At 41.6% G+C, this 25,454-nt stretch overlaps 1 protein-coding gene across 2 annotated transcripts in view; it reads right to left on the reverse strand.

The window, feature by feature from the left end:
* Positions 1 to 25,454, reverse strand: part of ANKH (ANKH inorganic pyrophosphate transport regulator) — a 110,273-nt gene that overhangs the window by 14,024 nt on the left and 70,795 nt on the right. For both annotated transcript variants that reach the window (XM_076330361.1, XM_076330362.1), the window contains 5 exons: positions 24,900 to 25,070; positions 24,163 to 24,297; positions 21,015 to 21,107; positions 17,118 to 17,213; positions 124 to 253 (listed from right to left, as the gene is read on the reverse strand). In XM_076330361.1, coding sequence (XP_076186476.1) covers positions 124 to 253; positions 17,118 to 17,213; positions 21,015 to 21,107; positions 24,163 to 24,297; positions 24,900 to 25,070 — 625 coding nt within the window. The remainder of the gene's footprint in view (positions 1 to 123; positions 254 to 17,117; positions 17,214 to 21,014; positions 21,108 to 24,162; positions 24,298 to 24,899; positions 25,071 to 25,454) is intronic.

The raw sequence follows: 25,454 nt of genomic DNA on the forward strand, positions 1-25,454 counted from the left end.
TGTTACTTTTGCTAGGCGTGCATTTAGCCACTCTTCCATGTACAGCCACGCCAGACTCTATGACCACACCTCAAAGCTGGTTTGGTTTTGAGGTTACAGAGTTTTTATTTTCTTGGTTTTTACCTGGAACTGGAAAGAAGGAGAAGATGCGCAAAGGAACAACACACAGCTCTGCAAAAGCGAAGTCTACTCCAATTATGTCAACTAAAATCTTCTCTGACACGTTTGGCGTCCAAAACATCACAAAACAGAGCTAGGAAGAATAAAATTAAGAAATGTTTATATTTCAGAAGGGAAGCACAACAGAAGATAGGTCCTCCTGGTCTAAAACATTTGTTTACTCTACTGGTGGGTATTTTTGGTATTAAATGCAGGAAGAAGATGGATACAAAGTAATAAAAATAAGTTTGCTTTTCTACAACGTTCAGGGATCTGTAGCATGCAATGACTAAGGTTTTAATCATCACTAAGGCAGGCATATTTTATGATTAACTTTAATCACTTCATTTAACCTTTCTCCTATGTTTCTGCCTCTTTGCACATACACTGATGAAAGAAAATAACAAAACTTATATGTTAAGCAATAGTCCTGACTCCAGAGTTTATGAAGCAGTCATTAAAAAAACCCGACACATGCATGCAAACCTAACAGAATATTTGTTTGCTGGGCTTGGATTCTAACAATTCAAATGTTGCGGTTCAGTCTGACTGTAATCAAGAAGAAATTATAGGAAAGGTTTTAAGAGGCTCTTCAGAGCCACCCCAACCACCAACAGTTTTTGTCTTCAACTTAAGTTGAGGATGCTGAATGCTCCAAAAGTCGCGACCAATTGAGAACAACAGTGTTCTCAATAAAGAGTAGAAAACAGATTCTCACTTCTCTCCAATCAATCAATCAAAAATATTGGAAAAGAAACAATCACAAAAAAAGTTCATAAACACAGAATTAATTTCCTTTACTTTGAGAAACATATTCGAAACACTGTTTTGCAACAATTTAAAGATGTTTTAAAATATTTAAATGCAGTAAGACTCTAGTGTACCCACAGTATATTTATACTGAGCTTGCATGCAAATACACAGAGTTCACAAGTAAGAGAAGCATGTTAACTTCAGAAACAATTCCTACTCTTCATGTTCCTCACGTACCAAGACTGACGCATATAGAAGGAATTTTTATGGTGCCTGCAGATGGTTGTACTTGAATGGTCTAATTGTTACAAAAACAGTAAGAAACCTGATTTTTACAGTACTTGCTCTGGTTAAGACACTCATATTCCTACAGATTATCAGATGGTTTAATAACTAAAGATTTGAAGTACTCCAAGACCTAGAGATCTGACCTAAATCTAAGATGAGGGGTTTAAACACGCTGCTGGTACTAGTACTGTTGGTATGTAATATGACTGATACCAAGGCAAAGGTGTTCAGCATAGTCCTGCAGACATGGTGCCCTCAGGCCACAAATCCACCCAGTCTTGTTATTTTAAAGAGTGTGCTGTTTAGTCCATACATGAAAGGAAAACTTCCATAAAAACCCCGTAATAAATGGTACAGCGGTAGTACATGCTGTTTAATTTTTTGGTCAGTCCTGAGGCAGGGCTTCAGTCCGGGCTGAGGGGGCTCTTAGCAGCTGGCAGGTCCAACTTCTGTTCAAAGCATTCACTGAAGAACGGTGCCGACAGCCCTTACAGGACTTTTCCTGTAAGAAGGGGTACCAGACATCCTTTCAAGTGTAACTGCTTTGTCATTTAACTTGGTTTTGTGATTTTAAAAGTGATTTCTTCCTGTTATTCTCACAGTGAAGCAGATGTTAAGGAAGGGAGCTGACTGAACGGGGCAAAACTTGGGACCTTAAATGTTCTGGCACTCCTCTGTCAGGTTACAAACCAGTGCACCAGGTAAATTCTGCACACTGGCTGTACAATCTGATGGCTCTGTAAGACTCCATAACTACTCTCTTGTAATTTAGCCTACAAGCTAGCATCATAGTATCTACCTAGCTCTTCTCTTAGTATCCAGTTGTCACATCCCTACATGTTCAGATGGCTTTTAAAGCTAGTCTTTGAAGTCCTATCACCTCCAAGACAGCTGAGATTTCACTCTCATTCTTTGGTTGTGTGCCAGAGATTGTCCTTTCTGTTTAGCCTACGAGTATCCAGACCGCAGATGTTTCCCAAGGTCCGTGACCACGTGGCCTGTGGGAGGTCTCGTGTTCTGACAGCCTGTGTGGTGAACCTAACATTTCACCTTCCTGCAAAAAGGCTCATCTTCAGTTTTCTTCTCCACTTCTCAGGGCAGGAACCACTATTTATTTTTCACAATTGAACATTTTACTTGACTAATTTGATGCTGTCTTGCGGTGTATCTCCACCACCTATACAGAGTGGAGGAAGGTAAGAGCAGAAGACAAATGAACTGAGCATGGAGTTTCTTCTGCTTTAGCCAGCACCTCTCTCTGCCTGCCAAACTACTTGTACGGGGTACAGCTGAAGCAGAGGGCACAATCTAGAGCAGAGAAGGTTGTGTGGTTGAGAATCCAGTTATTAAAAAGCAACTGTACAGTGACAAGAGTAAATTCTTTCATTCTTGCAGACACCATTAGGCAGACTGCAGTGATTTGTACTCTTAACGCAAATGACCTTTAAAGCAACCATACAGGGAACATTTTGTCAAATCTTTCTTCAAAGTCCAATAAACAAAATAAGATGCAAAGATGTCCACTCTTCAATTACAATTTGCTGTTTTCATGAAAGCAAAGACTTTTACGCTGCTTGTACTGCACAATGCCATTAGCATCCTACTGAGCAGTATAGTTACTGCTGCTGCAGGATTCCATACATTTATGCTAACAGCGGAGTCTGCCCACTGCTAGCAAAAGGCAAATAGAGCAGTCTTTCTTTCTTCAACAGCCGTTTGAAAGTGTATTCTAACATGGTTACACAGGCAAGCAAGTAAGTGACCAAAAGCATTGTTCTCAATTCTGTTCTCTTTGAAGTTAAAGCTTGTTTCTGGCCTTAATAAGAACAGACTCAATCTCCATCCAGCTCTCGAGGGGAAGAAGGTCAGTTTGCCAATCAGAGGTAATGACTTACACCCAGGTGGTATGCAGTCATTCCTCCTCAGCTGTTGCAAACTGCAGTCTTCCCCACTCCCCTGATCAGCAGAGAGTCAGTGCTGATAAATGGCTTCAAAGAGCACTTCTTATACAGTAGCTGGTGGGTAATGACAGCAGTGACTGCTAAGTTCAAGAATAAGCAGTTTGAGGAGGTGAGGCATGGCAGCAGAAGGACCTTCTTTTTCTGCCTCAGCGTGCTTCCATCTTTTGGTTGCAATATTGATAACTAGTTTCATTTTGCAAAGAGATTCTTCTCTGTCATCTTATGAGCAGATGATATTCTTGTTGCCTGCAGGGGACAAAGCCTCAGGACAAGAAATTAATGCTTTGCATCATGCAAGCCCTCTGCAATTTAACTTCTAGAACACTTGCAACTTGGGAAGTTTCCATATTATTTCAAAGACAAATTCAAAATGTAGTGGGGAAAAAAACAGGCTCTACTTCAGGAAAACAGTAACACTTGACATGCAAAGGAGGGAAGGTATTTCAGCTACTGATTTTATTACAGATGAGGTATACTGAAAATAGGATGAAGTCTTAGCTTTTTGCGATACTAAGTGGTCTGTATGATGTTTGTGATTACCTTGGTAAAGGGTGAAGACTGATCAGAAAGGAGACCGGAGAAGATGATAACAGATGAAATGATGCAAGTAGTCCAGTGAAACAGAGAGCATGGCACACACAATTAGAGATGGGCTCTGCTGGAGTAAGCAGTGGTAACTTCTTGGGGCTCAGATCAGGAAGGAATTTAGGAAATAGATTTACCTATAGTATGCCTTAGTATGTCTCTTATCTTTCTTTTAGTTAAACACTGTTTCCCCCTCCCCCTTACGTCCTTCTGCATGTGTCTGCAAGGTTAAAAATAGAATAAATAGGCTTGGGTAGCGTTACAGTTATACCTTCATATAATCTAATCAAGAGGTGAAGATGAACGTAGCGTAGGCTAGCAACACATAAGCATAATGGCATTGCAGCTTCAGGTTATATGGCCATTGCAGCCAACCGCAATTATACAGTAATGAATACTGTACTCAGCAACCCTGCTGAGGCTGAAGCATTTTAATGCTTTGGCCGTAAGGATTTTGCTTGTGGAATTCTAGCAACAGAATTGACTTGATTTTCTGTTATCTTAGAGGATAGTTTTGTTAACGCCTTTGATCATTTAAACAGAACTTCAACTGAGCAGTGATGAGCATTTTAAAAACACAGGAAAAAATGAGGATATAAACAGGAGAGTGGAACACTACAGAGAATATGCAGGCCCGAGTAAAGACAATAGTATTTATTATGGTGGTGTTATCTCTGTATAAACAACAGTAGCCTAAGTATTTCTGAAAGTGTTTTAATCATTTGAACTGATCTGAAGGGTTGTGCTATAGGGTAATGTCTTTAACTGATCTACAGCAGTAAAATTTGAAAGACTATTAAGTATATCAGTAATTTACAGCAGCATAAGAAAATCAGTATGGCTGTATTAGATCAGATCAAAGCTCCAGCTAGATTAGTACCCTGCTAAAGGTCACTGGGGGTTGCATAAGGGAAGGGCACAAAGAACGGGCAAGTGCAGAGTAAGAGATGCCCTTCCCCGGCTGCACGGTCTGAGCTGCCGGCAGTTAGGGCTTCAGGTGTTCAATAACTGTGGTGCACTTTCATCCCATGCAGCATTATGCTGTGCATACAAAATGTCTAATATTAGTGATTTTTTTTTTCTTCCAATCCAGTTGTGCATTAAAAAAAGTCAAATAAACCTCTCACTTGTAGCTTAGACACTCTCTGTAAGTAGGTGTGCTTACTTTCATGTGGAACCTTGCTATTCTCAGCTAGGAAATTCAGTGTCTAGGCATATTAAAAGGTTACACATCAAAAACGTCTGTTGTCAACAAGCCTGAGAGAATGCACCAAATCTTTGTTTCAGCAGGGAAAGTATCAAACTGGTAGTGCTCAGTCCAACTTCTCTTTAATCTCTTTCTTAAGCACACTTCATGCATTTGACTTTCACAAATGATTGTGACAAAAGACTGTTCATGAGATTTTGTTTCAGATGCTGCATGTGTGAGTTTGAATGCTAGTAGTTCTTGAAAACTAACAGTCTTTTCATAGGCTCTGCATCTCCCGGAAGCTATTGCCATTTATTCTGGTTGCTGACAGGGATTACTAAACCTCAGAGACCCACTACATAATGCATTATAATACATTAGGCTAACAAAGGCTATTGTCACGTGTATAGTAATCTGCAGGGTGCTAGACTGATTTGCTTTTAGGCACTTGTAGAAAGCTGCCTGTCTTTTGGGACATTCACTGATAAATATAAGGCACAAAAGAGTATTCCAATGAGCTATGAACAACAGTACAGCATTTCTAGACTTCAGTGCAGTCTCCAGTAGAAGAAACACTGCCTGATGACAAAGACACGATATGGCACTATGTTCCTCAGAAAGAAGCTATGGAATCCAAAATGAATGTTTTTAAAAATGGGTTAGACATATACCAGCCTGGAATGAGATGGGGATAACAGATTTTACCATGGGGAAGGGTGCTGTTAACCTGCTAAAGGTTCTTCTGTGATGAAATGAAGTTCATATTTTTCTCCTGCAAAATAACTCTCAGCAGATGTTTCCTATCATTTGTTAAACTTCCTATATTTGCAGAAGTATGGCTGTCCAAGAGAGTTGTTTTACCCTCAAAATATTGTTCTATGTATGTATTGAGGATTGCATCTTAACTAATTTAACCCATGCCTTGTTCATGACCTCTCTATGCCCATTTATGGTACGTGGCACCCAGTGAGGGCAGAGGAAATCTACATTACACGTTATTACACATCTCAGCTTTGAATTTCACCTCAGATCTTTGGGATAGTATCAGTTGAGTTTATCATTTCTATTAATATGGAAGAATAGAAGTCATACGAATCTGCCTTTTGAAGTGTGCAATAAACAAATCAAAAAGTAGCCTGAGTCTTACATGGTCTGATCTCCTGATACACCAAACATCTCCATGGCCTCCCTCTTTCTCACATAAGCAGAACTTCCATAATTCTGCCTCCTTTCAGAGCTTGTATCACACTTAGAAGATGAGCTGATCTTGCAGATACGTTTGTAAGTCAAAAGAATATCTTGTTCTAACTTGCATCAGTGCAAAAAACTGAATTTGACTCCTCTGTTCAACATCTTATTTTGCAAGATGCTGGAAAAGAAGTATTTTGTTGAACTTGTTAGTGCTGTTCTTATGGCTATTCCAAATCCATACCTTCATGGACCTTGAAAATTTAGTTCTCTAAATGGCTCTGTAGTACTGGGGCTTGTCACTCAAAAACTTACTCCAGCAACTTAATGTTCAAAGAAACTGCACTTCTGTATTTTTATGAAGAGTAAAAGCAACAACAGTTTTGAATTGTTAACTACTCATACTGAAACTACAGAAATAGCTGTTACACCCCTTCTCAGACCACAGTTGGAGTGTTTCCCTGTTGAATATAGTTGTGCAACAGATTACGAATTCCTAATACCTCCTGAAGCACTCATTCCACTATGCAGTCTCTCAAGTAGTTGAACAACATGGAAAATGTTCAACAGGGTTCTTACAAAGGAAGGAGATCCAACCACCCATCAATTTGTACAAATAAAGCATTTTGTGTTTTATTGTGGACCAATAAATCAAAACGTCTGTTTTATCATAAAGACATTATTCCCTGTTGATAGGAAATCACATGTGAGTTTAAGATGAAAATAATCAAATGGAAAACTGGTGGTTTTGGCTGGGGTAGAGTTAATTTTCTTCACAGTAGCTAGTATGGGGCTGTGTTTTGGATTTGTGCTGAAAACAGCATTGATAATACAGGGATGTTTTAGTTACTGCTGTGCAGTGCTTACACCGAGTCAAGGCCTTTTCTCCTTCTCACACCGCCCCACCAGTGAGTAGGCTCGGGGTGCACAAGAAGTTGGGAGGGGACACAGCCAGGACAGCTGACCCCATATAACATGATGCTCAGCAATAAAACTAGGGGGAAGGTTGGCCGGGGGGGCTGCTGCTCAAGGACAGGCTGGGCATCGGTCGGTTGGTGGTGAGCAATTGTTTTCATTTGCATCACTTGGCTTTTATTTCTCTCTGTTATTTTCCTTTTCACTACAATTTTTTATTATTATTATAATATTATTATAATATTTATTATTATAATAATTATATTATTATAATTATTATAATTATTATAATTATTATATTTTATTTCAATTATTAAACTGTTCTTACCTCAACCCACGAGTTTTCTCACTTTTACCCTTCCAATTCTCTTCCCCCCCATCCTGCTGGGGAGGGGGAGTGAGCGAGCAGCTGTGTGGTGCTTAGCTGCCGGCTGGGGTTAAACCATGACACCTTTAAAGGCTCAGGGTTATTTTTTGTTAGTTTTTTTTTTTTTAAGCACACTGCTATAAACAATCATAAAGTTCTTCGGAAGCTGCAGAGGAGTTGCTGGGCATGGTACAACAGCAGAGGCCAGCATCACTGGCTTGCTATGGAAGCTTGCTGCATACCACAGCCTGGCCTGCACCAGAATGGACCTGCAGAATCCTATGCTACCTTTGCTGTAAATCATGTCAGAGAGTGGTGTTTGCACAGCCACCCTAGTTTTGGCAGTTTTGAGGAGTTTTTGATATACAGCTTTTAAGACAAAAAAAAAAAAAAATTTTTTTTGATCAGCCCAAATGGAGGCGCTGAAGGTTCCCACAGTCTGACGCTCTGTTGGGATATCATGATGATGTGCTCATGTGTCCTGTAATTCTGAAGCCGGTCGAAAGCGGGTCCTTTTCTTGTGTGGGAAATGTATGGTTTTCAAGACCAGACTGGCCAAAGCCCCAGGGAACCTGCCCTGACCTCACAGCTGACCCTGCTCTGAGCCAGAGGTTGGACCTGATGAACTCCTGAGGCCCTTCCAACCTGAACAATCCTGTGATCCTATGAAGCAAAAAGCCCTGGATCTGTGTGCAGTTAAAATGTCAGACCGCAGTCGTATTTGAAAGCGGTTTATCATAATGCTGATGACTTCAATCACAAGGACATTCTCAAGCGCACGCAAGTCAGTATAGATTTCTCTGAACTTTGTGTTCTGCGAAGGGTGGTGTAAAGCTGAAAACAGCTGTCATAAAATTTGTCAAGCAGCAGAGGGAGCAAAAGAAACCAGAGCCTGCCTGCGGGAAAACTCCTTAACTTCACATCTTCTGAAATGATTGGTTTCTACTGATCTTAGCCTCCCCACGCCTCCCCCAGCTTTCCTTATAGTTCAGAGTGACGGAGCAAAACATTCTTCAGAAATAAAGCTAGGTCCAGCAGCTGCACAATACACTGACTCTCTGACAGCATTAACATGATGCCACATCTGCTTTCTCACCAACTGCTGCTGAAAATACTTAGGTGGTATTTTTCAGGCTGGGTTGGGTCACTAAATTCTGTAAGAAATATAGTCATTTTATCTCCCCATTGAATTATGCTGCTTTGTTTTTTACAGAAAGCAGGATACGTTACTGAGTACAGCCTCACTTTAAAAAAGCTTGAATAAACCAAAGCTGGCAGATTCCTAGGCTCTCTGCAAAAACTGTTGACTTCACAACTTAGCCATTTTCTTCTGTCCTGAGTTTTCTGCAGCCCTTGCTGCTTCCTATTGCAATTACGGAGTTCAAGCAGAAACATGCTGCAGTGACAATTTTTGACCCTTCCTCTTCTGCTTCCTCCAGCCACTCATGCAGAATAGACCCTTTGTGTGAAACCTGAACAATCATGAAAGAGACATCAGTCTCCACCTCACTGGAGCAAACAGAAATCCTTTGTTTTGGGACAAAGGCTCAGTGCGATACCGCGGATGGGACAAGGCCCTCGTGAGGATTTTATAAAGTCAGCCTCTGGTGGTCCAGCATCTTCCTGAGCAGGCAGGAATACTTCCACTCGTGTCTGAAATAATTTTTACTGAAGCGGAAACTAAACGTGACCTTGAAAAGGTAAAAAGCTTCTCGAGTGATTGTCTGCCAATATGTCATTTTCCAATTGTTATTTTTGTGCCAGCAGCCTGAAGATAAAAAAAGTTTGGGAGTTCAGAGACGGGCAAAATCAAAGCAGTGAAGACAAACTCATCCACTGGATGGGTGGTATTATTCTAAAAGCTGTCCTTGGCATCCGTATAATGTATGACAGTAAAGTATAAAGAATGTGGATTTAGTCTGAAAAGCGAATGCTGGGTTTTTTTAAATGTGACTATCCTAGATAGGACTTGTGAAATCTCCTTGATACAATGAGGCTGTAATGAAGCCATTGATGAAATAAGATTGGGGAGTGTGGGGGAAACCTGTCCTTTTTTTATTTCCTTTCTTTGTATTCTCATGACAGATAATGACACTGAACTCAGTCACCCAGGGAATTCCAGATACTGGCACTGTTGGCAGCTGGGGTTGCGTCCTCTGAGAGGGACCTGTTCCTTGTCGCGACATTTATTCCTGTGGATTTTACTGCCTCTCAGTCCTATTATCCCATGACTCTAATAAAGCCCAGTTGTAACCTTTGATAATAAAGCAATGCAGAGATTTAAAATAAAGACAGCCAATAAAAGGAAAAAATGAATGAACCTTGAACACAAATCCAGTGGCCTCTGCAATGGCTTAACCTTTTGGCTGCTTTTTGACCTGTGACACCGAATGTCACAGGTATATACAGTGGCAGCAAAACATGAGTCCTATGCACGTTTCCCTTCATTCATCTTTAAACTTGGGAGGAAAAACTACATGGAAGGGTAAATTATGCTATACAGTACTTCAGTTCTGAAGAAAATGCAGTGTGTACTGTTTCTTAAAGCCAATTGCTAGCCATGCCTAAGCTCTTCTTTGTTATAAGAAGGAATTCCTGAAAGCAAACAACAAATACGAGGAATGGAGGGATACACTGCAGTAGCTACGCTGAGTCTGAAGCTCTTCAGCACTACACAAGGGGAATTAATTATTCTAACAAGCAGAAAAGGAGATATTCAGGGAAAATCTCCTGTTGAAGAGAGCTGTAAGCATGACCTTGGACAGGGAGGACGAACTACTGCTTTAATCTGGATGAACTGGACAATGTACTATAAAGTATGATTGCTTCAAATTTGGTGGAAGGGGAATGAGAACAGGCAGTATTAATCTACAATTTGATATTGTGTGATGCATTGAAAAAATTCAATTATTATTCAAACTCTAAAGTTCCATAGTCAGACTTAACTTCCTTAAAAAACAAACAAAAAACCACACAAAAATCATATAACCTTGGTCAGCTTTAGAAAACAACAAAGGCTTGCCCTAGTTAATGTAGTAACACAAGCCACTTTAAGAAAGTTGGCTCTTGAGTAATCTTCCACTTATAAATTCTAATGCAGTGGCTGGTCACTGATGTGCTGGAACTACAACACTGCAAAACTCTAGCTCATGTCCCTGGCCGCGTTTGTTAAAGCACCTCAAAAACTGAAAAGCGTTATTGCCATCAGAAGTCATGCTACCTTTTTGATTCAGAATTCAAATTTTTCATTTCTACAGAGTAACTTAGCCTGTGCAATGTTATAGTTTGAGCACATGAACACTAATAAACTCACAGATTTCACTGTTTACATGAAAGAAATCATCATGATGAATCCTGTTTTCCATGGTGTGGCTAAGCTGTTTCCTCCAGCAAGGTAGAAATGCTACAGTAGCCAAATCCTCAAGATAGAAGAGATTAATGAGGTTTGTAACTAGGTGTCATATTGCATTCCCCTTTTGCAGCAAAGATGTAGAGTAGCTGAAAGGCCAAGGAAGTTAATGTACGGCTTCTCCTTTTCAGACCCTGATGCTATTCCCTCGACCACGAGTCACAAATGCATGAAAAAATGAGGCTTTGTTAATGTCAGTCCATTTGTAACTACTTGTTCAGCTGCCGGGCTCTCCTGCACCGTCACTGCACAAAGACTACGACTTTGGCTCTCTCTTTAGAGAGAGAAATACTCTCATATTTCAACACCCCCCCATCCCGCCCCCTTTCCCAATTCCCAGCTTGGCCCTGGTGGGCCATCTTCTGAATGTCTGCTATCAGCCATCTATATGGGAGTTGAGATGGGCAAGTGGGAAGGTTTCAGCATTGCATGCAGGTTAGGCGTAAAGCACAGAGAGGAACGCCTAAATTAAGGACCTCAGAAATCACCACTTTGTCCTGAAAATGCTTTCTTCAGCTTGTGAACTAAAAAGCAGCATTAGCAGCCTGGGTCGTATATAGCTATCAAAGCTGTAAGAGCTGTAATAACCTGGTGATTTTCTCAGGTAGCAATCCTCTCTCAATACACAGAGAAGAACTGTGGCATCAGTCACAAGGAAATAGAAACAGTATCCCTTGCTTTTTCTTGTTCCCCTTTCCAGCATCTGAATCACTTGAAACCATGGGGATGAGGCAGCAGATACTTGGATGAAGGAGGTCTTTTAAGTGCGAGTGAAGGAGGAATAATGGAGTAAAAGCCCTGATGATAGTCTCTTGCATTGGTCAGAATTTGCAAATCACTGTGCTCCACCCCAGGTTGATCTTTACCAAACTTAATCAAGTGCGTACATGGAAACCTTCTCACTCTGTTTGCCAAAATGCAAGAATTTGGGGCATAAATTCTAATATTCCTATATTTCCTTGGTAGCTGACAGTCTAATACTGATTTCACAGTAGTAGTGGTAACTGACCTTATTTTCTTTAGGAAAGGGGAAAAAAATAACTACATTTTTGTGAAAGTATGTTCACATATGCTGCTTGTGGCAAATTCTATTTTAAAATACTTCTTCGCACACCCTCTGGCTACAGTGAAGCTGCCTGAGGCATCTAAAAATTAAAGCTAATCTCCTGTCAGGTCCTGAATGCAATTTACTGTCAGCCTTGAAATAAGACCCTTCAAGTGTTTGGTCTCCAAAGATGGAAACAAAGCGAAGCGCACAATACTTCTGTAGGTACTGCAACTCATTAAGTGCATTCACAGTGGCTAACACGCAACAAGAGATGCCTACTGCATGGAAGTGCCATGCAGTTATAGCACGCTATGGACACTCCTGCCTTCAAAAGGTTTCATCAGTGAAACAGGAACATGTTCCTTGGCGTTTCTCAATATGCAAGTCTAATTCATATTATCCTGAATGCAAGCTAAGGATGCCTAGTAGGACAGCAGTCAGTCTTGCTGCGGGGATACAAAGAATTCTTTAATTTCTGTCCTTTACCAACAATTGCTTTATGTCTCATTGTTTAGCAGGACAGCGTAGCTGAAAACATGAAATACATCAGTGTCTTACGTACGCAAGAGCTTTACTTGGATACTTTGTCATGTGGAAAATGAACTTACAGGTAAATGCAGAAAGTGATATGAAATGGCATATTAAACTAGAGATTGAAAATTTGAGATCAAATGGGTCTACTGAAAACTGGATAGTCTTTGGTGACGCTCATGGGAAAAATCAGCTGCAGAACCGATGGCTGGAAAATAAAAAGATTTGCTGAGTTCAGCTGGAAATTAAACAACCATTGAGTAAAACATGTTTAGTAGGTGCATAGCATCAGAGTGGGAATACGTCAATAAACCAATGCTATTTCAATAATATACTGAGTTGGTATGAATATTCTGTCTTCAGTCATGTGGGCTCCAATTTTATCTGCCAGTGCCTGCATTTCACTGGCTGGTGAAGCCTTGTTGATCAACAGGACAGGAGAGTCGGCAGATGGTATCCACTTGGCACTTGGCAGTTCCTAGTTTGGCATAACCAAATCCAAAGCAGAGCGCAAAAGCTTAGGCATCTGGAGTTGCCTTTTAAACAGACGAGGCTTCTCAGCCTGAGTGAAACACAGCTGCTTCTCTTCCACAGTGACTGGCTCTAGCTCTTACAGAATTAAGTAGAAAGCAGCAACTACTGAGTCCTGTATTCTGTACTTTAATTCTTTCATACAGGGAATTTTCCATGCTACACTGGCTTCCTTGTTCTTGATCAGGGTTTTCTTCTTATCTCCTAGGTGCTTGATGATTAATTATAAACGATAACCAAGCAGATGAAGACTGGAGATGAGGCAAATGATGGGATGGCTTGCAGTAAACTGTCATCAAATGGGACAGAGACTTTCCTCCTGAAAGAGGCTGGAACGGAACTATCCCACCACAGGGACCCAGCAAAAGAAACCCTGTGACTCTGGAGCCCTCTCTGCTGTTTTAAGACTGTGATGGGATCCCTCTATTGAATCTTGCAAGCTCAGTTAAAAAGCCTACGGTCCTCAGCAGTCTGTCCCACTTTTCTGCCCACGGTTGGGGGGAAATAAGAGATCAACAGGTGAACACGTTAAATGCTGCAGCTTCAAACTTCTGATTGTTATAATATAATATAAAAACCTCCGCTATAATTATATGTAACTACACTCTGCATATGATTATATACTTATCAGATACATATTTATAATTACATACACTACACGTTAATATATAAGATGAATGTAACTGCCAACTGATGGTAGCTTATGCTGCTGTGCTACAAGATCCAAGTACTGAAGAGCTGACACAATGCCTGTGTGCTGCTCTTCCCTAAGGGGCTGATAGCTTCCAGTAAATGAAAGAAACAGACAGTTGCCAATAGTTACTCCTTAAGCTACAGATGCTCATCAGCAGGAGCCCTTAGAAATCAGTATGTGTTTTTTCCCCTATCAAAAGAATAAGTTCAGATATGAATCCAAATATTACATTCTATTTACAAAAAAAGTAATATTTTATCATAGACTATAAAAAATGGCCTAATATATAATATGGAAAGTAATATTGTAAGTATTAGAAACATTTTAAAGCTATCATTAGACTCCTCAATTATGGACAAACCTGACTGTAAAGCAGGTGACATTTTGACATGTATTGACACACACGTATTCAACTCTCGGGCCCAGACATACAAGCCAGTAAACTGACCAGCTGTTTGCTTCTAAGTACATTAAATTTAAACTTTCACTGAGATTTAAATCTAATGCAGGTTACCTGGCATTTGAATTTGGTTACCACAACACAACTGATGCATATCAATTTTTTCAGCCTAAGTGCCTGAGCCTTCACTTTAGTGAGAAGTGGAAAAAGCTGGAAAGAGCTTTGAGCTGTTTCTAATAGAACACGTTAAAACTGAGGAATACTGTGCAGCTCTCCTGCTGTACATTAACTTGGTGACAGACAGATGAACGTGGCGCGGTGTGCACAGCATGTCAGCCTTGGCACCTTGAGCCTGTCTTACTGGCAAGGGAAAACCTGTTGTAATACATAGAGCACTCAAGAATATGAAGATACACCTGGCCACGTGTCTTGCTGACACTTTAGTTAACAGGAACCATGCAGCTAACAGGAGCTAGTGTTTGGAAATGTATCCCTAAAGCACTGTGGTCTGTCCCAGCTGAGGCTGCTTGAAGACGAAGCTGAACTGAATAATATAGTTCACTAACTACTGCTGTAAGAACTGATTGCTCCTTCCCTGGTATAAACAAACAAGTAAGTACAGATTATTCTGGGTCATTTTTAGTGACAGTGAGCTAGGAATCTTTCACAGTGGTCTCTGAGAAATCGCTTTCTCTGATCAGCGTCTTGTATGCTCCTCAAGCAGTGATCTTGCTTCAGCTACATAGAGCTGTCCATGCTTTTACTCCAATGGCAGCGATTTAAATGAGGGTGCTCGCAGCTCTCATTAAGACCTCACTTGCCTTCCAAGCCGACTATGAGACATGAACAGATGCCACCACTCCCAGTCCGCTCGGAGAGTTGAATGTCCCACTTTCCCTAGTGCTGCTTGCACAATCGATGGCCTGCTTTCAACTCAGAGCACGCAGCTTCACTGACTTGCACAGGGTTTGCACACAGACGTGTGCGTGAGGGCACAGCTGTGACCGCCACGTGGAGTGGGCAGCAGCAGGTGCAGCGAAGCAGCTTGTGCCCTCCCAAAGGAGCCCTCTAAGCCACATGAAAAGAGAGTTCAATCTTAAATCTAGGAAATGAATAGACAAAAGCGATGCCACATTGGTTCATGCAACCCTGTCTTTGATAGTGGCCAGTTGTAGCTGTTTAGGGAAAAAACATAGGAAACAAAGAGCAGAAGCTAATTTGTTAGCTAATTCAGCTACTGATGGATTGAGTTGCTTCATTTTCAACTATGAAATAAGACAGAGAGTACCGTATCCCACTTTCTCAGATTGGGACAGGGGATGGGGATGGTTACAAATACTGCAGGCTCGTGTACTATAATGTTTCCTTTGATGTAAACTAGTTTCCCTTCATGCATAGGCCATGTGTGACTCAGTCAAAAGGCTCTACACTAAAAAGAAGGGGAGAGAGAAATTATGTCAGCCCTCCATTACTCAAAATTAAATTTGTGAATGTGGGGAGAAGAGAGTTACAAAGCAGCCAGCTACCCCGTGGAAGGTACGCAACGCTGGGTTGCCCCAAGAAAACCTGCTTGGGGTATCAACAGATTCAATTTTAAGACTCTGAGCATCATATCCTAAAACAATTGCAGCATTTCCCACTTACTCTTCTAGTGTGAGGAAGGACTTTGAGAAACTTATTTTCCAGGTTCCCCTTGGCTTTTGTCCTGCTAGTGCAGGTACTGAGGAGAGGAGCTGTCATGTCCCTGAGGGCACTGCCATCCCTGACCTTCCCTGCCCAGGCCTCGGGGCTCCCCCCACCCTGCCCACAGCCCAGGACCCCATGTCAGACCCCCAGGGCCGTCAGCCCCTGCCCCAGCGACGCTGCAGCAGGGCTGGTCTCCAGCTCCCCACGGCCCTGCCCTGCCTGGCCATGGGCCACACCGAGCCAGGCCCACCTGTGGGTCCACGTCCCGGCCCGGCCTCGGCCCGGCCCCAGAGAGATGCCCAGTGCCCGGGGCTGCCCCAGTGCCCCTCGGCTGCCCTGCTCCTGGCTGGGAGTGGGACGGGCCCTGGCTGACAGGCCCTGCCATGACTGACCCTGGCGGTCCTGGCACCTGGTGGTGCCCTGACAGGAGCCAGCCCAGGGCTCCTTAGGACACCATGCACGGATCACAAATCTGCTAATGACTGTCACAGACAGAGGTACGGTTGCTAGTGCAAGTCCACCCCAAGTGGGAAGAGGGTGGCTTGACCAGCTCCAAGCAGTAATGTAAATCCATCCTATGTAGAAACAGGAGTTGCATTTACTCTGGTCATCTGCTCCATTATTTGCTATGATCACCACCACCTGCATGAGTTTTCTTCCACAGCTGCCTGTTTGTTGCTAAAAAGACTTGTGCAGAAATAGTTTTCTTGGGGAAGATGCACTGTACGTATGTGTGCAAGCTGGTTGTTTTGAAATGCTGCAGGCTCAGCAAAATTTCTCCCTGAATGTCAGCCCCTTGCAATGCTTCCCAGCAGAGACAAGGCTTTAGATCCTTTTGTCAGTGTCAGCACTGTCTCCGAGATTGCCCTTTTTAGTTCATTTTGAGAGTAAACAAAACCAACTTGCATGAAAGTACCCCCGGCATGGAAGACCAGTGCCATGTGAGGCGGCAGTAAACAGCTACTGCAGTTTCGATACCTGCTGCCTTTCCCACCGTTCACAGTAAATGATGCCCGGGGACAGGCTGCCATCCCACTGCACGTGAGACAAATGCGGTTTTTCATTTTCCTGACGTGCTGGTTATCAGAAGTTTTGTTCATTAAAAAAAAGAGAAAAAAGAAAAGCAGATCTCTGATATCTCTTTGCATGTGGAGGCTGACTTGAAATGAAAAGTAGTGAGAAGAATTAAATAAAATAACTCTAGCCCATAAGATATCTAGCCTGAGTTAATGATAGCTGATTTTCTTAGTACTCCAGTACTACGATCACACTCTCTCCTCCAGATAAAAGCAACAGGACTTCATAAGGAAAGACAACTCACCTTTCTTGAACTGCTAGTGCTTTTAGCATTAGGTAGAGGAGATAATTTTCTGGTTGAGATGAAAGCCAGAGAGTTGAACAAAGGTTTCTTACCGTTAAGGACAATGCCATGCAAACAAAAGTGAACTTCTTGATATGTGTTGCTGTGACGGTGCTGTTGGTGTTCACCAATTTATTGCTGGGATTATTCTAGGGTGAGAGAAAGAGATAACGAGCATTAGCTTGGCTCCAGACCAGCGGGAGGCTGACAGCACCAGGGTCATGTGTTGGACCTGACTGTCTGTGCGCGTGCATGTCTGTCTTTGCCTGTTTGCTTTTTAACCTAGAGCTTTCTGAGTACTTTGTACCACCGCAGAATATTTTCCACTTAAACTGACAGCAACTGCTCCTATGGTCACTGAGGGCTGAGTAATTTCCCTACTTTTCTAAGGAATAAGTCCTATTTAACAAATGCAGCTTTGAAAAAGGGTGGTAGCTCTTTCTAAGGAAACTCCATGTGATTTTTACCTTAGTTTAAAGTTTGTACCATGTTTTCACTTCCATTCCTTTTTACCACAGAGTGGTACCGAATCCATACACCAATGCAAGCACCCTTACTGATCCAATGAGACAAGTAGGTAATATAAACAAAGCTCCTGGAACTGCTGGCTCCGTTAATGCAGTTTAATGAACAGAACATAATTAGGACTATTAGATGTTCCACCTTGAACATGGGCTCGGTACTCACACGGCAGCGAAGTTTTATTTAAAACAACAAAAGCCCTCTTCCAAATGTCTAATATAGCAAATGAAGCTGAAGATTTAAAATCGCCCCCAGGGAACACATAAAAACAAACTAAATGGTCTGTGAAAGGAGAGGATGGGATATCAAAAGCAGGGCACCATTAGGAGCCCTGTAGCAACAGGCTGTTGGGTCATCTACTGCATTTACCCTGGGGCTGTTTGAGATACACAAGTATGTGCCCACACTGATAAAACCTGTACCATGAGATGTAGTACAACATTTATTCATCCTTGATGTAACTCAGGTAGAACAGCAGTATCTGTCACACGGTCAGCCTCCTTTACTGGAGTTACTCGTAAGAGAAATAGGAACCTATGCAAACACATCTTGGGAGTGGACAAACTGAATGTGAGCTCTGTGAAGGGTACACCATTTCACACACATTCAAGTAGTTGATGGAATTTTGCAATTTAAAGCTTTTGTGGTGATCAGTGCAGTGACAGCACCTGGACAGCCCCATGCTCCTGCCTAAATACCTGCTTGGAAGTTTGGGTGCATGAAGATGCACGTAGGCAACCCAGACCCTAAAGCAGGAAGCTACTCCCACATCTGCCCTGTTTGGGAACAGGTTATGAAAACTCTCTGTAAACATTTTTTTCACGCATCTATTCTTATTTCTTGTGTTTCTGAAGAAATATTTTGTTACTGTTAGCTTTTATATATGTGAGGACAGGCCTTGCTTACATCTCTCACCAGTGTTTAAACGAACTCTGCTGCATGGCTCACCTTTCTAACAAGGCTAAAATATCAGAGATAAAGGAAAGCACACCCATATCCAGCCATCCAAAGGGCTGCAAAGAAAAAGGGCTCTCGTTCATTCCTACCTCGCTGCTGCTAACTCTGCCCTTGCTCTACTCGGCCCTTTGCTCTAACTCTTCACCACATACTCTTTATTCCTCTCTCTTGCACATTGTTTAGTTCTTGGATCAAAACACTATTCCCATCTATTAACCAGATAAACAGCGTTCACAAGTCCTCCCACAGTCAGTGTTGTTGCTCTGAATCAGACGGCACAGTCCATTAAGAGTAACGGCATTATCACCATTTAAAACAGCAAACAGAGCACAGAACTAGGATATGCCTGTTTTCTTTCAGAAAATCAGTAGTAACCCTTAACCTGAGTGTAACTGCTAGGCCATGAGGTTGCTCTGGACACAGTCTCATAAAAGACTGAAGCAGGACCCTGCATCTCTCTTACAAACGTGAACAGAGGTAACGATTTCCCAGTGAATACAAGAATCTGACTTCTCCAGTAGAGCCACTGAAGGGCGGCATACTATCTGGATTCCAAATCCCATCAGTCAGTTAAGGCAATGCAGTGTGCTTCTGACGGCCATCAGCATTGCCAGCTTTCTGAGTAACTGACAAAAGAAAATGGGAGTTTGCATGCATGCAAACTGTTTCAGCATCTGAAAATCACAATGGAGGCTTTACAGAGTCTGGAAATAAAAAGTGCTTCTATCCGCACTCTTCTGAGAAAGCCTTAGCTTAAGGAAACAAAGCTTTTGAAAGGCACGGTGACACACAAATGACGTGACCGAGGGTAAAGCAATTCTCACAGCAATCTAAAAAAAACCCACTGTGGGTTTCTGGTTTGGTATTTATTGTCTGAAAGGTACAGTGGAGGCATTTGCACACATGGTTGCCAGGATGAGAAACCCTTTATACTGCTGCTACCTCACTTATCACATTTTATGTCAAATTGCTCTTAAAACATGCAACTAAAATCCCCATTATATACTTTTTCAGCAATTAGATAAACTGTACCTATCTGTGCCTTACCCTAGCTTTTTCTTCCTCACAGTTGTTCCACAAGAGCTCTATGAGAAGCCTTTCAACTGAAATAAACAAACAGACAAATCATGGTCTAATCCTGTCACCACTAAAGTTGTCAGCACATCTTCCACCAGCTATATCAGACCTGAATTTAGGAGTCTTAATTACTGTTAATTTTGATTGGCAATAGTGCATTTGATTGTGGCTCGTAACACATGAGCTTAGCAGCCCCTGTGTTTCCTGTCCCAAACCATTTTTATCTTGCAGTTTATTGGTTTTGCATCTGCAGTTCCTTTTCAGCAGCGTGACCTCTGAGAAAGCCTGCATGTCGTGTTTTATCTGACAGGTCAATTTAGCTGTACATAGGCTAAGGTTGGGAAGTTATGACTGATTTGACTTTTCTTTGTTTTGTTTTTAAATTCTCCTTGGAAATATGGTGGATCATATCAAACAGGGCTTGCTTCAGTTAAGTATATCCCTGAGCAAGCAAACATTTTTTTCATCGGTATTTGGAACCAGAAAGTTCAGTTACTAATTGGTAAATAAAGGGAAGGAGAGGATCTGGCATTTGAATTACAGTGTCACAGGACACAACTGTTCTTCGCACAACGTATGGGCTAGTGAGTACCAGTTCTAAAACAGAGCAAAAAAAGAGCCTAAACAAAATTAATTTTGGTTATATATTTACTCTGTGCTCAGTTCCAGGAGCAGTCCTTGCATTCTTATGTAACTATATGATTTGCCAACAAAAATCTTCGTAGTCTTGGTCAGCTAAGTCAGTACTACTAAAATAATGTATGTTATCTGCGTTACTGTCAGTCTATGAAACAACCTTTGATAAATATTAACATAAATGAACCCAAACCCATTTGAGAGACACCGCAGAATCTGGAGCAGAGATGTGAGCTTGCTTACTCACTGATGGACACTTTGTGAGAAACCACTTCATTAGCTAAAAGTAGCTACATCATAGTGAGTAAGTGAAGACTTTTTTTAATCCTTAAAAATACAGCACCTATCTATTCAAAAGGTAGCTTAATACCTTGTAACACAGAGCTAAGGTTAAAATCATAAATCAGGCAACAGCTTGAAGGCACCAAAAGCCAATTCATTTTAACTAGGATTTTAAGAAAACCTTATCAGTGGGACAAGGAACAATAGGCATCAAAAGCAAAAGTAAAGAGAAGCAAGACAATAGATGGCCATGAATACAGCCCTATTTAAACTTTGGTTGGTTTATTTTTTAAAGAATCTGTTACACTTGATTATGGAGCCATGAACTAACTTTCTTCATATTTGTTTGGCAGAAATTCCTCTGACATCACTGAAGCCACCCCTAAATTAAAATACTGTAACAGAGAGAAAGAGGAAGACCACGCATGTGAAACCACACGAAAGGTATTTATTACACCCCTAACATGGGCACTCACCTTATCAAAAGCAGGGTATACTGCTCTGATCTCTGTCAGCCAGCCATACGGCATGTGTCCCACAGGATACGTAGCTGTCAGAATTGCCACCGCCTATGAAAAGAGACAGGGAAACATGAACTTCAAATCTTTGAACAGAACAGTTAAACTAACACAGGGTGCCATTTCCCACCAATATCACCACACTGACCTTGACACAGTGAGAAACCAGGCAGGTAACTGGAAGCTCTTTGTTTCAGGAAGACTGTCAGAGTGGCCATCATTTTGCCCAGCATTTTAAGTTTACAAAATCTTTTATGCCATGAAGCTACATTATTCAGCTTTGTTGTTTCACCATCACTCTGATACTTTGGGATAATAGTTAACTTGAGCTGGTGTGTGACCCTCAGCCAGCCGAATACCTCTCTCAAACGTTGCTCCTAAGTTATTTTACCTACAGATACCTGAGTAGCAGAATGCCTTACAGCTCACAGTAGCTTTGGATCATATTTCATAATTTTAATTTATATACATTTTACTTGGTTATTCGTAAGTAAAACAGTTTTAAGTAAGACAGACAGACTACAAAACAGTAGGTAACGGTGGCTGACTGCCTTTTGACATCAGACTGACTGCTCTGCGGCAGGAGGCACTTACGAGACAAAAAAACCCCCTCTCCCCACTTTGGTGCTCATCAACTAAAACCAGACAAAAATAATTCCAGATGACCGTTTTTATCATGAGAAACAACTCGCTGCCTGCAATTTAAAACTAGGCCCTTTTGCACTTTCACAACCACAGCCCAAGAGGTACGTCAAAGACATACACCCCCCTACATATTAATGTATGAAAGATTTTGCTGATGTTTCTGATTTCTGAAGAAAAAGTCCAAATACATGTACTTCATGTCTTTCATGTAGGAAGGGTGTTTAGGGAGCTCTTCCTGCAGCTGCTTGGAAATCTACTGTCACCCCAAATTTTCTAGTCCTCAGAGCCGAAGTGTGCATCTGTTCTGAGAACTGCCTGACTCTCTTAATTCCAGAAATCAAAGTGTTTGACTGCCTTTTGTCTGCAGGTTCAGATTTGTTACAATCCGCCTAAATTCAGATTCATTTTACATCTGGCAGTGGTAGCGTTAAGAAAGACTTTTTTTAACTCCTGCTGTCTCTGTTTCACTCCTAAACTGTCGACGTACATTTTCTTGGTTATCTGAGCCCATTTTCCCATTATAAATGTAATTGCTGTCCTTGCTTGGTTAAAAGATCTATACAAACACAGGACCACATAGCAAGCTAATTTGTTCCCTGTGCTGTTTAAAAAGAGGGGGGGAAAGTAGTGATATCCACAGAGAGGAAGAGAGTGGGATAGATTCTTCCCTGCTAATAATAGCTTTAATAATGCTTCATGTACCTTGAAAAAGTAACTGGTTCAAATAAAACAAATTGGAATTTTAAGACAGTACCCTTTTTAATTGCAAACACCCCCTCATTATTGTATTTTCAGCAGAATTTCCATCCGTATGAAACCTAACTAGGTGAAATCAAATAAGGAATATGAAAGATATTTTGCTTATTTTCATGATGAAGTCCAAAAAGACTGCAAAGACACAGTAACTGTTAAAGAAAACAGTATTTCACTACCACATTTTGTATGCTAGATTCCACTTGGATTAAATTATTGACGTTTTTAGCAGTGATTTTTCTTCCAGTATTTTTCCTCAATTGGTGGAATCCCAAAATAAGTGCATGAAAGCTTTCCTAAATGTCTAGAACCTGTATTTGACAGGTGAAAAAGTCCCCCATCAAAGCCAACACCAAAAAAGGTACCCCAATCACCGTAACTGTGCTGGCAGTCCAAACAAGCAATGGGAGTTGGCCAACGCCAGTGGACTTGCTCTCCTCATGAACGTGCTACAGCCTAGCCCTTCACAGGCCTGCCCACACTGGCAGTTGCTGATATTATTCAACAGGGGACCTATAAAACTCCTGTGTATACTGATGCTCTAGACACTGATGTTATCTGTGTTGCCAGCACCTCCCTTTTCAGAGGCAATTATTTCAGAAATCAGAGGAAGTTGAAATGTGACCATTACCGTTAGCGTAAAAAGGCCAGCAAACCACCAGCTATGACATGTATTTGGAGTCATCCTAATAGCAACAAAAAGCAATTGGCTAGCCATGAAATGTGATGCATCTAAAATCAAGTCACCAAGAAATGCAAAACTGATCTCTGCTAACCCGCTCTGGCTCCCCTTGTACTGACCGCTATTAATGCATAGACTGATCCCCGATTTACACATGTAAAAGCGTTACGTTTCCTAAATTCTCTGTCCACAGCTGTTTATTTGCAGTCACTGGCAACTCCTGAGTGAGTGAAATACACAGTATCACGTATGACAAATTAGCAGTGCTGAGAGAACGTTTGTTAGGCATCAGCTGTTTGAATTTTCCTTTCCATTTAGTATCTTACAGCTTTGTTCTTCCTATTCAGAAAACATGGGAGATGTGCTAATGACTACGTGGATCTAGACATCTTCCCACCGAAACTGGCAGCAAAGGTCCCCCAGACTCCTTAAGAGAACAGGTCAACTCATGGGGTGAGCATTGGTGAAGGCTCTGCATTACAATCAGAAGTCCAGCTCCCATCAGCTGTAGGAGACTACTGGAGTAATCTGAAACTCCTCAGGAGAAACAGGGTGCATTTCATATCCCAGCCAGGAGATAGATTTTTTTTTATGTGCTTCCTTATACCTCTACCCTATTCTGTGTGATGCACTGACCGCTAACAGTAGTTTCACATCAGTTTGTACAGCCATAAATATACATGATAGGAAACAGTGGAACATGGGACTACTGACGACTGTCCTAAAATCTCTGGGACCTGAATGCTCCAGAGCATATGTACCTCTACGTAGAGCATGAAAACCTGGGACACAGGAACTGTTCAGTGAAAAAATTCTACTGGTCTTGTTGAGGGTGAGGTTCCACTACGCCTGGCAGAAACGCTCATGGTAAGAGTCCAAGCAGTCTTCTTTTCAAGGATAAAGAGAACACTGAACAGAAATGTACTTAAGACAGTTTTTTCTTGTCAGCATGGCTGAGAAGAGAAACGCAGAGGTAACTCCGTGTAAATAATCGTTTGCAGTAATGGAGAGCACTGACTTTCTTACCTCTGTGGCTGCAGAACTGCCACCTAGGTCCCGGGAGACAAAAAGGTTGACAATGGGCCTACTTATTCGCTGAGTTGCCAAAATTAATGCCAAAGGCCACCAGAAACTCAGCATCTTCCTTATTGTAGCCTCTCCCTGCAACACATAGGAAAAAATTAAAAAAGTAAGTGGGTTTGGAAAAAAACATGCAGAACTGAACCAAAAGCACAGAGAAAGGATTTTTGCTTTTCCCACCCATTGTCAGTTTGGTACATGCATTTCAATAGTTCTCAATATGAAGAGCCTAAAATATTTTCACTCATGTCAGTAATACTGATTCAGAAGAAGCTGTGTCATGGATTTCAATAAATGCATAAGGTATCTATCTGCATAATTTGTTCTGGCTACCAGACAAAGATATCTGAAAACCAATATGACATTGGAAGAAAAAGAGGAATTTTGAGATCTTTTCCCTGTGAAATAAGGTGTCCACTTAGTTCATGCTGTGCTGTCTTACAGCTCAGTACAGAGCTCAGTACAGAGGTGCTCAGTAGACAGCACATCCATACCACGGGAAGCATTGCCTCATGTGCACTGCTGCTGGAATAGTTTCTACCACACCTCTTTAAGTGAAAATGTTTTTTCCTGCAGGACGGAGAGAGGAGGCCCTTCATGCACAGTGGTTTAATACAGTATTATAACACAAAAAGCAAGTTTAAAATATTGGATTTGAAAAAGCGCAAAGTATTAAGACATACCCCCATTTCAGGCCCACTTCTGTCAGGAATGACATCATGTATGTTCCTATAGTATCCGAGGCATAACGTGGTACATCGGACAAGCGCTCCCATGTATAAGGACAAGATTGGGATCAAGAGAGGCTCCCTGCACTCCAAATGACTGTGAAGCAAAATGGCTACAAAAACAACCTGCACGGCAAACAAATAAATTATTAGTAATCTGTCCGTGTGTTTCTTTAGGGCCAACATATCTCCTGTCTGACTCCAAGCTAGTCCATCTGAACCAACAACCATGTGTGACTACAGTATCTATCTGACTTCGAGCTTGTGGCATTTGAAACGTTACTCAGGATCCCCGCCCTGCATTCGGTCATACAAATGAGAAGAACAAGAGTTAACATCATACAGAAACTCTATTAAACAGTACTTGAAGGTATGGGCAGGCGTCAGACTAGGAGCCATAAATAGGAGAAGGTTAGCATGAAAGTCTGGCAAGGTCTGGCAGCAAGCATGCGGCTGACTGTCAGTCTTCGCAGGAGAATGTGCTATTCTGATATACACTGAGGCTGGAGA

This window comes from Aptenodytes patagonicus, chromosome 2 (assembly GCF_965638725.1).
Source record: "Aptenodytes patagonicus chromosome 2, bAptPat1.pri.cur, whole genome shotgun sequence".
NCBI classification, from domain to species: Eukaryota; Metazoa; Chordata; class Aves; order Sphenisciformes; family Spheniscidae; genus Aptenodytes; species Aptenodytes patagonicus.